Here is a 15166-nt window from a genome sequence, read left to right as displayed (position 1 = left end):
CAAAGCAATTAAACTGGTATTTGTCTGAGCAAGATAACAGCCTTATTGAGTAAGTGGCAAAATGGAATATTAATGTTTGGTTACATAGAACAGTTATGATAAAAGGTCTATTCTTTTCCAAGATCCAGATTTTATTCTGAGGTATATCACCCATAAAGTTACTGTAAAACAGAAGCCCATCATATAGTATTTGAGAAACAATTCTTTATATGGAAAATGTGTCAATAATATTCTACTATTTTTCATTTCCCCATTTTCATCTTAGTATAAAATGATATATTTTATAATAATAATGGCTGATACATATTAACAGGTACTGTATGCCATAATCATTTTTAATAACGATTTTCAATTGAGGAAATTGAGACTAAGCAGTTTGGTGTAGCCAAAACTCTACACCAGTATGGCTCCAGGACTTAATTAACCAAATATATCTTCCAAAACATGTGGCATAGTTTAAAAACATAATCTCACAGCCTAGAAATATTCAATTTCTGATTGGAAGTATGGCTATGGAGCCAGTCTGGGACCTATAACAAATTTGATCATTCTTATTTTTTTATGTGTATAAATAATATTCTGTATTTCTTTTCTTTTAAATTTAAATTTATTTATTTTAATTAGAGGCTAATTACTTTACATTATTGTATTGGTTTTGCCATACATCAACATGAATCTGCCACGGGTGTACACGTGTTCCCCATCCTGAACTCCCCTCCCATCTCCCTCCCCATACCATCCCTCTGGGTCATCCCAGTGCACCGCCCCAAGCTTCCTGTATCCTGCACTGAACCCATACTATTTAAACACTTTAATCAATTTGTTTTTGGTGTAGAGCAGGATATTTTAATAAAATTTTATTTATGGGTCTTTCTCTTTTAAATTATTGCTTATACTTATGCACTGAAAATCAAATGCTTTCTAATGCTAATTTTAATATATTAATTTAAAATATTGGTTATTATAAAATACTTTTTCTATATAAGGTAGGCTGAGGTCTTAATTTTCTTTTTCTATCAACTCACCAATATTTCTCTTAAAAAAAGAGAGGAAGTAAAAGTTTTTGCCATACTTTTATTTTGTTTCTTTAAATATACATGAATACTAAATAAGAATCTAGGAATCTAATCACGCCAAATGATAAATGGGAGAGAAACAATTGTTTTATTTAAAATTTTATACACTTGTTTGTCACTGTTCTGACAATTACCCATGTCAGGTCAGACCAGGTTACTTCTTCCATTTTTCTTTGTCTCACACATGAAAGTGAAAGTGAAAGTTGCTCAGTGGTGTCTGACTCTTTGCGACCCCATGGACTGTACAGTCCATGGAATTCTCCAGGCCAGAATACTGGAGTGGGTAGCTTTTCCCTTCTCCAGGGGATCTTCCCAACCCAGGATCAAACCCAGGTCTCCTGCATTGCAGGTGGATCCTTTACCAGCTGAGCCACAAGGAAGCCCACACATCATCTTGCACATGGGTTGTACTCAATTCCATAGTGACAAGATTTTTTCTCTCTTTCCCTAAACTAATACTAATAATTGAATATAGGCAAAAGGGGAATTACTTCCAGAACTCATGGCTTCCCCAAATGCTTTAGTTTAACTTGACACTCAGTTCCAACCAATTAAAATAATGATACTAATGATAATTTGATACTGTTACTTTGGGCAAATAAGTCAGATAATTCGTGACAGGATGCAAATCCAGGCAGGATCAAGAAATTACTGGTCTTCTGGTAAAATATTAGTCAATAGGGCCCCAAATTATATCAAAGTTTCTAATACATAATCATTTATTTTAGTTTATGAGATTTATTATTGTGATCATGCACCACCTTGTGTGTGTGCTTAGTCATGTCCGACTCTTTGTGACTCCATGGACTGTAACCTGCCAGGCTTCTCTGTCCACGGTGTTTTCCAGGCAAGAATACTGGAGTGGATTGCCATTTCCTACTCTAGGGGCATCTTCTTGACCCAGGAGTAGAACTTGTGTCTCTTGCATCTCCTGCATTGGCAGGCAGGTTCTTTACTACTGTGCCACCTGGGAAGCCCTTGATCATGTAGTACATTTTAGACATATTAGATGTATTTCAAGTTCTTTGTTTTCTTCCACTGATTTGCTTGTCTCTTCATGCTAGTATCACATGCTAATTGCACAATAGCATTTAATGCCTGATAGGGATACATCTTTTTCAAAAATTTCTCTGCTAATATTACTCATTATTTCAGTGAACTTCATTCTGTTGCATTAAAAATAATTCTTATTTGCATTTTAGCAGAACTGCATTTAGTAAATCATTGATTTGTTTACAATCCTCATTTGTAAGAATCGGGTAAGAGTATTGCTTTTAATATCTGATAGCTTAGCTATAAGGCTATGCACCGTGGAGCATAGATTTTGAAAACTTTTTGAATGATTTTAAGATTCAATGAACACTATTGTTTTCCCTACTTAGATGTTAAGGATTATATAAAATATTATAAATTAAGCTTTGGGCACAAGAAAGTTTTTCAATTAATACTAGCTTCAACTATTATTATTATTACCATTATAAGTATCAAAATATCTTTTCCCCTAAAAGTGGTACCTAATTACTGTACAGTCAATGGTATCACCCAAGAAAGGATGTGCAGAACTGATCAGGATTCTTGGAGGGTTCTGTCTCCAGATGCAACACTTGACACAGCTGCAGTTTGCTGCCATCTGGTGGTTGTTAGTTGTCAACTCCGGGTAAATCTAAGGCACAGATTCTGGGTACTGTGATTCAATGGAATTTCCAGAATAATTGTTAATAAATCCAAGTATTTCTTAGTTACTTGGCTTCCACCCGCATCATATGGTTCTGAAGAGGGGAGATTGGCTGAAAATGTGCAAAGGCCCCAACACCACCCTGTCTCCTGAGATAAAGTTCGTTTCTGGCATTGTAAGTCCTATTTTTCTTGCCCTTCTTATGTTCTTTACCTCATCAAAAGTAAGGCCTGTAAGATATCATTCTCTATTTCAAAAAAGGGGTGAATATAAAATGTAAAATACTAACCAACTATATTATATCTGAATTTGTCTTATCTGGAGATATCTTTTTATGCTTTTACTGGATTTAATTTTGAATTGTTGTGAATATATGGATCATTAAGACAAAGCATCATTTGGTTTCTTCATACTAATCATGGTACAGTATAGCCTCAAGCTGTCTTAATAGCATTAAAAGATGGGGATTTTTGCCTCCTTTTTGTTCTGAAGAGGAGATTTTAAAACACTGAAATTGTTCCTACTTTCAAGGTTTGCAAGAACTGATAGGAGTTGCCATCTGACAAGGAGTTTTTATTATGAAAAGAATTTTGACCAATCATTTTCAGTTCATTTCAGTTCAGTCGCTCACTTCTTTAACACTTCCGACTCTTTGTGACCCCATGAACTGCAGCACTCCAGGCCTCCCTGTCCATCACCAACTCCCAGAGTTTACTCAAATTCATGTCCATTGAGTCGGTGATGCCATCCAACCATCTCATCCTCTGTCGTCCCCTTCTCCTCCTGCTTTCAATCTTTCCCATCATCAGGGTCTTTTCAAATGAGTCAATTCTTTGCATCAGGTGGCCAAAGTATTGGAGTTTCAGCTTCAGCATCAGTCCTTCCAATGAATATTCAGGACTGATCTCCTTTAGGATGGACTGGTTGGATCTTTTTGCAGTCCAAGGGACTCTCAAGAGTCTTCTCCAACACCACAGTTCAAAAGTATCGATTCTTTGGGTCTCAGCTTTCTTTGGAGAAGGCAATGAAACCCCACTCCAGTACTGTTGCCCGGAAAATCCCAAGGATGGAGGAGCCTGGTAGGCTGCAGTCCATGGGGTCGCTAAGAGTCAGACACGATTGAGCGACTTCACTTTCACTTTCCACTTTCATGCATTGGAGAAGGAAATGGCAACCCACTCCAGTGTTCTTGCCTGGAGAATCCCAGGGACGGGGGAGCCTGGTAGGCTGCAGTCCATGGGGTTGCACAGAGTTGGACATGACTGAAGCGACTTAACAGCAGCAGCAGTAGTAGCAGTAACTTTCTTTATAGTCCAAATCTCACATCCATACACGACTACTGGAAAAACCATAAACTAGACTAGACAGACCTTTGTTGGCAAAGTAATGTCTTTGCTTTTTAATATGATGTCTAGGGTTGGTCATAACTTTTATTCTAAGGAGCAAATGTGTTTTAATTTCATGGCTGCAGTCACCATCTGCAATGATTTAGTTACCAAAAGGGGTGATGATCAAAATATCTCAGCTTGTTCTGTGATTATTATATAAATTATGTATATACATATAAATCAACTTAAAAGTTGCTGTTTTACATTGATGGCATTCTAAATAAAATTTCTACTCACCCCATATGTTATATATTTGATATATATTTGATACCATTTGGTATATATTTTATACCATTTTATTTTGTGTATACCTCAACTACGGAGAAGGCAATGGCACCCCACTCTAGTTCTCTTGCCTGGAAAATCCCATGGATGGCGAAGCCTGGTAGGCTGCAGTCTATGGGGTCGCTAAGAGTCAGATGCGACTGAGCGACTTCACTTCCACTTTTCACTTTCATGCATTGGAGAAGGAAATGGCAACTCACTCCAGTGTTCTTGCCTGGAGAATCCCAGGGATGGGGGAGCCTGGTGGGCTGCCGTCTCTGGAGTCGCACAGAGTCGGACACGACTGAAGTGACTTAGCAGCAGCAGCAGCATACCTCAACTAATTATTACAGTAATTGTTCATTTTACTAATTTTGTCTTTTAATCTTCATAAGAGCTTTTAAGTGGTTTAACTGTTACTTTTACTATATATTTGCTTTTACCAGAGAGATTTTTACTTTCAAACATCTCCTTTACAACATAGCAATTTTTCTTTTTGACTTAAAAGTTTCCCTTTTTTATTCTTTTTCATATCTTTTTCCATTATGGTTTATTACAGGATATTGAATATAGATTCGTGTGCTCTAAAGTAGGACCTTGTTGGTTATCTATTCTATACTTAATAGTTTCCATCTGCTAATCCCAAACTCCCCATTTATGCCTCCCTCCACTATGGCAACCTACACGTCTGTTCTCTTATGTCTGTGATTCTGTTTCTGTTACATAGATAAGTTCATTTGTGTCATATTTTAGATTTCACACATAAGTGATATAACATGGCATTTGTCTTTCTCTTTCTGAAACTTACTTTATTTAGTATGATAATCTCTAGGTTCAATGCCATGTTGCTGCAAATGGCATTATATCAATTTTTATGCTCCGTAATATTCCATTGTATATATGTACCACAATCAATATCTTTATCCACTCATCTGTTGATGTTCATTTAGGTTGTTTCCATGTCTTGTTATTGTAAATAGTGCTGCTATGACATAGGGGTGCATGTATCTTTTTGAATAAGAGATTTATGTGGCTATATGCTCAAGAGTGGTATTGCTGGGTTATATGGTAGCTCTGGTTTTAGTTTTTTGAGTAATCTCCATACTGTTTTCCACAGAGGATGCACAAATTTACATTTCCAACAACAGTGTAGGAGGGTTCTCTTTTCTCTACACCTTTTCCAGCATTTATTTGTAGACTTCTTAATGATGGTCATTCTCACTGCTGTGAAGTGGCCCCTCATTGCAGTTTTGATTTGCATTTCTCTAATAATTAGCAGTGATGAACACCTTTTCATATGCCTATTGGCCATCTGTGTCTTCTTTGGAGAAATTTCTGTTTAAGCCATCAGCACATTCTTTTGAGTTGTTTTTGTTATTATTGTTACTAAGTTGTATAAGCTGTTTGTACATTTAGAAATTAAGCTCAAAGAGTCATTTTAATACTTCTTATAGGTCCAGTTTAGTGGTGATGAATCCCTTTAACTTCTGCTGGTCTGGAAAACTCTTAATTTCTCCTTCAATTCTTAAGAACAATCTTTCCAAAAGACTGTTCTATACATCTGTGTCTCTTTTGCTATCTCGCATACAGGGTTGTCGGGAGAGGGAGGGGGGGATGATTTGGGAGAATGGCATTCAGTTCAGTTCAGTTCAATCACTCAGTCATGTCCAACTCTTTGTGACCCCATGAATCGCAGCACGCCAGGCCTCCATGCCCATCACCAACTCCTGGAGTTCGCTCAGACTCACGTCCATCGAGTCAGTGATGCCATCCAGCCATCTCATCCTCTGTCATCCCCTTCTCCTCCTGCCCCCAACTCCTCCCAGCATCAGAGTCTTTTCCAATGAGTCAACTCTTCGCATGAGGTGGCCAAAGTACTGGAGTTTCAGCTTTAGCATCATTCCTTCCAAAGAAATCCCAGGGCTGATCTCCTTCAGAATGGACTGGTATAATATCATATAAAAAACGAATTGCCAGTCCAGGTTCGATGCAGGATACAGGAAGCTTGGGGCTGGTGCACTGGGATGACCCAGAGGGATGGGATGGGGAGGGAGGTGGGTTCAGGATGGGGAACACGTGTACACCCGTGGCAGATGCATGTTGATGTATGGCAAAACCAATACAATATTGTAAAGTAAAAAAAAAAAAAATAATAATAATAATAATAAAAAAAGAACAATCTTTCCAGGTTAGAATATTCTTGTTTGGAAATTTTTTTTTTTCTTTTAGCACTATGAATGTATCATGTTATTCCCCTCTGTTCTGCAAAGTTTCTGCTGAAAAAAGTCAATTGATAATCTCATGGATACCCCTGTATGTGTAAAGTTGCTTTTTTCTTGCTCCTTTTAAGATTCTCTCTTTGTGGACTTCCCTGGTGGTCCAGCAGTCAAGAATCTGCCTTGCAGTGCAGGGGATGTGGGTTCAATGTCTGGGAACTAAGATCCCACGTGCTACAGGCCAACTAAGCCCGGACGCTGCAACTAGTGAGCCCGCTCTCTCTGAAGTCTGTGCACCAGTACTAGAGAGCCTTTGCACCATGTAAGGAAGATCTTACATGCCACAGCCAATAAATAAACTTTTTTTTTTTTAAAGAAGACTCTTTATTTTCAGTTTTTGACATTTAAACTATAATGTGTTTGACGTGGTTCTCTTTTCATTTAACTAACTTGAAACTCTGTGCTTCCTGCACCTGGATGTTTGTTTCCTTCTTCAGATTATGCACATTTTCAGCCATTACTTCTTCATATAGTTTTATTAACCTTTCTCTCATTCTTTTCCTTCTGGAAACATGGGTTTTACTCTGCTTGATGTTCTTACATGTTCTTCACTTTTTAGTATACGTTTTTTATGAATTTTGCTTGTTTTTTTGCTGCTCTTTTGGATGATATTTTTCTGCCCTTGATTCCAGGTGATGAGATAAAATTTATATTTGAAGGCAGGACAAGAAAAATTAGACATAAAATTCTGTGTTTCTATCTGGCCTTCTCCCTCCCTCACTAATATACAGTGTGCATCTGCAATACACATTAACCTATAGACTTTAGCCCACCAGGCTCCTCTGTCCATTGGATTCTCCAGGCTAGAATACTAGAGTGGCTTGCCATGCTATCCTCCAGGGGATCTTCCTGACCTAGGGATTGAACCCATGTCTCTTATGTCTCCTGCACTGGCAGGCAGGTTCTTTACCACTAGTTCTACATGAGAAGCCCCTATATATTAACCAGTGGTCTGCAAAGATGGGAATACCTGCTTGCCCAAAATGGTCATCTTCTTTTCTTCTGATGCTAGCACTGTAACTGTCTCTCAGATTATAAACCTCAAATAAAATTATCTTTTTTCTTCTTAACTTGATTATTAATTAAAGTTTCATCCACAGGTCACTGATCCAATCTTTTGCACTTCTAGTGTGCCGCTGAATCCCTCCAGTGTGTTTTTCAGTTAAGGAACAGTAAGTTGCCTACATACTAACAAAGCTCTGTTCCTAGAGTGCATTCAGTTCAGTTCAGTTCAGTCACTCAGTCGTGTCTGACTCTTTGCGACCCCATGAATTGCAGCAAGCCAGGCCTCCCTGTCGATCACCAACTCCCGGAGTCTACCCAAACTCATGTCCATCAAGTTGGTGATGGCATCCAGCTATCTCATCCTCTGTCATCCCCTTCTCCTCCTGTTCCCAATCCCTCCCAGCATCAGGGTCTTTTCATTAGTGAGTTCAATTTGTTTGTAAGTCCAACAAAGTTAGCCTAGGTACTCACCTAACACAGTCAGTTACATAGAACTGTGTACTCTAATAGGTTTATAATACTTTTCAGCAAATAACATATAAAACACATACATAAAAAATAAGGAAAACATTTTAAATCTTATAGGACAGTATCTTAAAAGTATGAAAAGCACAGTAGTATAGAGCAACAGCTGGCCCACAGGGGCTGGCACCAAGTGAACAGGCATGAAGGAGCTTGAGGAGCAGGTTTCTGGGCAAGGTCAGTAGCCTATGGTCTTCTGAGTATTGAACGTCTGTCTTTGGGGAGACTAGAGCAGCAGTAATACTCCTGGCCTGGCATGCTAAGGGTAGAGTGTTTACCCTATGAATGAGAGCTGGGTAGAGCTCATCAGACATATTAGCTACTCCAGCCTTGAATAGAGCTTCTTCAGCGTGGAGTTGGAGGGGATAAGTAATGGTCGCAGCAACTACAATCAAGGGGACATGGTAACCTTTGACTGGGATACAGGGGCAGAGGGATCTCTATGTTCCTGCCTGTACTTGCCTGACTGCATTTTCACCTCTGTTGGAATGAGAGAGCACAGGGAGGGAGTGGATCCTGGCTCAAATGTCATAGATTCTCTCTTCCTGGGATTTAGTAGATTTTGTTGGGTAATATTTTTTGTTTGTTTCTTCTTTCTTCATTTCCAGATGTTTCCTTGGTTGTCTTTTCAAAAGTCAAACATGTATTTATTATACGATCTAAGCATCTCAATCCTCAACATTTACCAAAGATAAAGGAAAACAATCTAGGCAAATACATATGAACACATACCAGCTTTATTCATAATATCTAAAAACTGCACACATATCAACTGCTCATTTAAGAGTTCATAAACAAAATTTGCACATTGGAAAATGGAACACTACTCAGCAATAAAGAGAATGAGTTACTTATATATGACAAAATGAATACATCTCAAAATAATTTTACTCAGTGAAAGAAGCCTGAGAGAAAAGAGCACATACTATATGATTCCATTATATATAGTTCAGATATTGGTTATCTGCAGATGGGTCTAGAGGGAAGCATGGACTGAAAGGAGGCATAATCAACCTTTTGGAAATGAAGGTAGTATTCAGTATCTTAATGTGGTGGTGTTTTTATTGATGTCAAAACTCACAGAATATTGCACTTCGAATGTTTATTTCACACCAATTATTCCTTGTTTGTTGGAAGGACTGATGTTGAAGCTGAAACTCCAATACTTTGACCACCTGATGCAAAGAGCTGACTCATTTGAAAAGACTCTGATTCTGGGAAAGATTGAGGGCAGGAGGAAAAGGGGACGACAGAGGATGAGATGGTTGGATGGCATCACTGACTCGATGGACATGGGTTTGGGTGAACTCTGGGAGTTGGTGATGGACAGGGAGGCCTGGCATGGGGTTGCAAAGAGTTGGACACGACTGAGCGACTGAAATGAACTGAATTATTCCTCAATAAAGCATTTGGGAAAAAAAATGAGTAGATCTTTTTTTAGATTCAAAGTTTTTCATTTTAGAACAAAGACTCGGAAATATTTTTTTGAATGAAGGTTTCATTTTCACCTGAAAAATAGAAAGCTACACAAGGAAATGGAAATTTACTCTTTACCTATTTATAATGATATTCATTTATTATTTGAATAATAAATAATACTTATTATCAACTAATTTATTTAGACATTTCTTATATAAAATCTGAATATTAAAAGTAGGGTAAAACTTCTAAACATAATTATTGTTAGTTTAGTGGCATCTGGTGAGGATTCAATACCATTAACACTATCATTTAAATAAAGAAAATCTTACTAGTTATGACACTATAATCAGCTATAATTATAAATGTAACATCAAAAGATGAGTAAAGAAGTAATAATGTTTTAGAAGAGTGTGCTCTTTAAGAAGTTACTTAAGCATATTTTACTGAAGTACAGACTCTTTGGGCATAAAGTACAGAATCTTTCATGCAACATTGAGTCCTAAATGGAACAAGCCTTCAATGAAAGAGGCTCCTAATTCTTTTTAATTCCAGCTCACGTAAATCCCAGGCACAGGGTCTTTGCCCATTAGACATTAGTAATCTTTGATTAAACTGAGAAGCAGAGTTACTGCAAAGTCAAGACAGTTGACTATGGAGCACATAGGTAAAACCAGGATTTGAATGCTCAGTCTGACCTGATCTTATTTTCTTAACTCTTAATGATTAACAATATTACTCCTATTTCCTCCTCATATTATGAGGTAGCATTTCCCCAATGAAAGATGCTCAAACACGGGGAGGGAGGAGGGAGGAGGGTTCAGGATGGGGAACACATATATACCTGTGGCTGATTCATGTTGATATATGGCAAAACCAATACAATATTGTAAAGTTAAAAAATAAAATAAAAAAATTGTAACAAAGTAAAAAAAAAGTCATTATTCACTTCTACCCAGTTCTCATTTTATCAACCATCAATTAATATTCAGCTCAGTTTTTCATGGCTTTAAAGATATTACCTTTCTTCACTGTCTCCTGTAAGACTGCCATTGTTCTAGCCACCAAAACCTCTTTCTTGGACAATCACACACTTTCATTGATTATCTTCTTCCATGAATATTTATAGAAATTACCAGTGTGAGTTTTTATAAAATGCCAATTTGAAAACAATATATCCTTTAAAAAATATCCCTAGTACTTCCCCATTTCCTATAGAATAAAGGGCAACTTCTTTGTTTTATGTGTGCACAATTTCCATGAATTTCTTTTTAAGTCTTACCTCTCACTCCCTTTCTTGTGCATTAGAAATCAGGTGTCACCACTGCTGGGCATACACACTGAGGAAACCAGAAGGGAAAGAGACACGTGTACCCCAATGTTCATCGCAGCACTGTTTATAATAGCCAGGACACGGAAGCAACCTAGATGTCCATCAGCAGATGAATGGATAAGGAAGCTGTGGTACATATACACAATGGAGTATTACTCAGCCATTAAAAAGAATACATTTGAATCAGTTCTAATGAGGTGGATGAAACTGGAACCTATTATACAGAGTGAAGTAAGCCAGAAAGAAAAACACCAATACAGTATACTAATGCATATATATGGAATTTAGAAAGATGGTAACAATAACCCTGTATATGAGACAGCAAAAGAGACACTGATGTATAGAACAGTCTTTTGGACTCTGTGGCAAAGGGAAAGGGTGGGATGATTTGGAAGAATGGCATTGAAATACGTATAATGTCATATATGAAATGAGTCGCCAGTCCAGGTTCGATGCACGATACTGGATGCTTGGGGCTGGTGCACTGGGACGACCCAGAGGGATGGTATGGGGAGGGAGGAGGGAGGAGAGTTCAGGATGCAGAACACATGTATACCTGTGGCAGATTCATTTCAATATATGGCAAAACCAATACAGTATTGTAAAGTTAAAAAATAAAATAAAATAAAAAAAAATCAGGTGTCAAACTTTAGGAAGCTTAACATATAGTTATTTAATTTCCTTTGCAGAGAAACTTCTCTGCTTCATCTTGCTCACATCCACTTATGTTTCAACATGTACTTTTGAAGTTTTCCCTGATCATTTACGCCACTTATCTGTAGAAGCTGCTCTCTTTTGATATTTTCTACATATTCCTTTATTCACTGGGTTGACCATATGACATGTTAACTCTCTATTCAGCTATTTCCCCCTCAGTTTGTGAGCTCAAGTACAGAAATTATTTATACTAGGAATTTTTATAGGGCAAAGAGTACATCAAAATTCAATGAATATTAATTTGATGAATGAATACTAAGGTATATCTAATAAAACAAATTATTTTTATTCCTGTTTATTTTTATTACAGTGTTCTTTTGAAAAGGGACAATATTCAAAAGTAATTTATCAGTTTAGCAGATCTTCAAATGAGGGGGGGAAATAATAATGATTCAAGTCAGAGAAACCATGAAATAAATGTGTCACTCACATAGCCTCTGAACAATTAATACGTACATTCAAGTCACCCTTTAGAGTCTGTGCACTTCAGAGCATCTGATTCTCTCACTAAACATTCACGAAGATTTCTCCAGTAAATCTCATATTTTGTTCTCTCTTGCTTATTACATCAGATCAATCTTATTAAATCAGATTACCTCTATCAATTACATGCATATCCACATAACACATGTTACTGACTCAAGATTAACAATACATATAAAAGAAGCAATCTCAGAGAGACAAGCAAATTTGGAATATATTTTCCCTAAAATGAAATTCAGTTCAGTTCAGTTCAGTCGTTCAGTCGTGTCTGACTCTTTGCAACCGTATGAATCGCACCACGCCAGGCGTCCCTGTCCATCACCAACTCCTGGAGTCCTCTCAGACTCATGTCCATCGAGTCAGTGATGCCATCCAGCCATCTCATCCTCTGTCATCCTCTTCTCGTCCTGCCCCCAATCCCTCCCAGCATCAGAGTCTTTTCCAGTGAGTCAGCTCTTCGCATGAGGTGGCCAAAGTACTGGAGTTTCAGCTTTCGCATCATTCCTTCCAAAGAAATCCCAGGGCTGATCTCCTTCAGAATGGACTGGTTGGATCTCCTTGCAGTCCAAGGGACTCTCAAGAGTCTTCTCCAACACCACAGTTCAAAAGCATCAATTCTTCGGCACTCAGCCTTCTTCACAGTCCAACTCTTACATCCATACATGACCACAGGAAAAACCATAGCCTTGACTAGACGGACCTTTGTTGGCAAAGTAATGTCTCTGCTTTTGAACATGCTATCTAGGTTGGTCATAACTTTCCTTCCAAGGAGTAAGCGCCTTTTAATTTCATGGCTGCAGTTACCATCTGCAGTGATTTTGGAGCCCAAAAAAATAAAGTCTGACACTGTTTCCACTGTGTTCCCATCTATTTCCCATGAAGTGATGGGATTGGATGCCATGATCTTCGTTTTCTGAATGTTGAGCTTTAAGCCAACTTTTCCACTCTCCACTTTCACTTTCATAAGAGGCTTTTGAGTTCCTCTTCACTTTCTGCCATAAGGGTGGTGTCATCTGCGTATCTGAGGTTATTGATATTTCTCCCAGCAATCTTGATTCCAGCTTGTGTTTCTTCTAGTCCAGTGTTTCTCAGGATGTACTCTGCATATAATTTAAATAAGCAGGGTGACAATATACAGCCTTGACCTACTCCTTTTCCTATTTGGAACCAGTCTGTTTTTCCATGTCTAGTTCTAACTGTTGCTTCCTGACCTGCATACAGATTTCTCAAGAGGCAGGTCAGGTGGTCTGGTATTCCCATCTCTTTCAGAATTTCCCACAGTTTATTGTAATCCCCACAGTCAAAGGCTTTGGCATAGTCAATAAAGCAGAAATAGATGTTTTTCTGGAACTCACTTGCTTTTTCCATGATCCAGCGGATGTTGGCAATTTGATGTCTGGTTCCTCTGCCTTTTCTAAAACCAGCTTGAACATCAGGAAGTTCACGGCAATAATTATTTTTACCCATAATTAAGATGAAGTACAGAGGAAGTCATTTCATTCACTCCAAAATCAACAGCCAGACAAGATATATTCCAAATGTACTTTTCGGTTTTAAGTACATGGTATTCAAATAAACTAACTCTCTAAGAGTAAATCTTTCTAAGATCAATGGGTGCATTTTTTGAGTCAGTGCTTCCCCAAGTTGTTATAAAGACTGTGTCTTTCAGGTATATCACTGTTAAACAGAAATAAATAAAAATATATTTTCCCCCAGAATCTTCCTCAGAGCTTCTTTGACATCTTTGTTTCTCAGAGAGTAAATCAGAGGATTCAACATGGGAGTGAGTAGGGTGTAACACAAGGAGGCCACTTTACTCAGCTCAGGAGATGTGTCAGGAGTGAGATACATACAAGAGACAGCAACATACAGTACACTCACGACTCCCAGGTGGGAGCTGCAGGTGGAGAAGGCTTTCTGGCGTCCCTTGGTGGAGGGTATCTTTAGAACTGTGGACAAAATGTACAAATAAGAAACAATAATAACTATGATGGTAGGCAAGATAATGATGCCAGATAAACAGAAAGAAGCCAGTTTATGGATGAAGATGTTAGAACAAGATAGCCTTTGAAGTGGATGGTCATCACAGTAAAAATGTTCAATGGTCCAAGAAGCACAAAAGGATAAAGTAAATGTCATGCTGGTCTCAATAACTGAGCTGATACAGCCACAAATATAGGAACCAGCCACCAACTGAACACCGAGACATGTTGACATCTGAATGGAGTAGAGACGTGGGTTGCAGATGGCAATGAAGTGGTCATAAGCCATGACTGCCAGGAGAAACCCCTCGGTCACAATGAAGAGGGCAAAGAGAAAGAGCTGGGTCACACAGCCTGCAAATGAGATGGACTTGCTCACAGACCAGAAGTTGATCATAGCCTTGGGTGCAATAACAGATGAATAGACGAGATCGATGAAGGAGAGGTTGCCTAGGAAGAAATACATTCGTGTGTTCAGCCATGGATCTTTCATATTAATGACCATCATGCCAACATTCCCTAGAAGGATCATGGTGTAGATAAGCAGAAATAGCAGGAAGAGGAGAATGTGGAGCTGTGGGAGGACCCTGAAGCCTAAGAGAGTGAAGTCAGTCACTTCTGAGTGATTAGTTGTTCCCATGTCACCCATGGCAGACACCTGCTGAGAGGCACAAGGCAAAATAAATGAAATTGTGGCTTTGATTCTAGTACTATCAAAACTATCTTAAATGTAGATATATATGATTAACAACTTAATGAGATAGTGCATACATAACAATCTTATTGTCAGGAAGATGAAAGATTAGGGATTAGATGTCATTAGACTTCTGAAACTGTTAGTCTATTAAGCAGTAAAGGAAGCCCTTTGGTTATTTTATTTAAATCATATTTTTTCAGGGAAGTAAATAAGAAAGTAGCATGTTTTCCCGTGTAATTTTACTCACATTCTAAATTTCTATTTTTAATATGTTTATAGTTAAAATTTATGTTTATCTAAAATTAGGAATCTAAAATTAACAATCTAAA

The 15166-nt window shown here is 38.0% G+C and overlaps 1 protein-coding gene across 1 annotated transcript; it reads right to left on the bottom strand.

The window, feature by feature from the left end:
• Positions 1 to 9622: 9622 nt before the first annotated feature.
• Positions 9623 to 14789, bottom strand: LOC104985882 (olfactory receptor 9K2-like; the record flags this gene model as incomplete). Its single annotated transcript, XM_010836275.1, has 2 exons — positions 13865 to 14789; positions 9623 to 9645 (listed from the first exon to the last, which is right to left on the bottom strand). Coding segments are annotated over exons 1-2 (948 nt in total), but the record flags the coding sequence as incomplete, so codon positions are not given.
• Positions 14790 to 15166: the final 377 nt, after the last annotated feature.

This window comes from Bison bison, unplaced genomic scaffold (genome assembly GCF_000754665.1).
Source record: "Bison bison bison isolate TAMUID 2011002044 unplaced genomic scaffold, Bison_UMD1.0 scf7180017864062, whole genome shotgun sequence".
NCBI lineage: Eukaryota > Metazoa > Chordata > Mammalia > Artiodactyla > Bovidae > Bison > Bison bison.
This window is presented reverse-complemented; position numbering and strand designations above follow the sequence as displayed.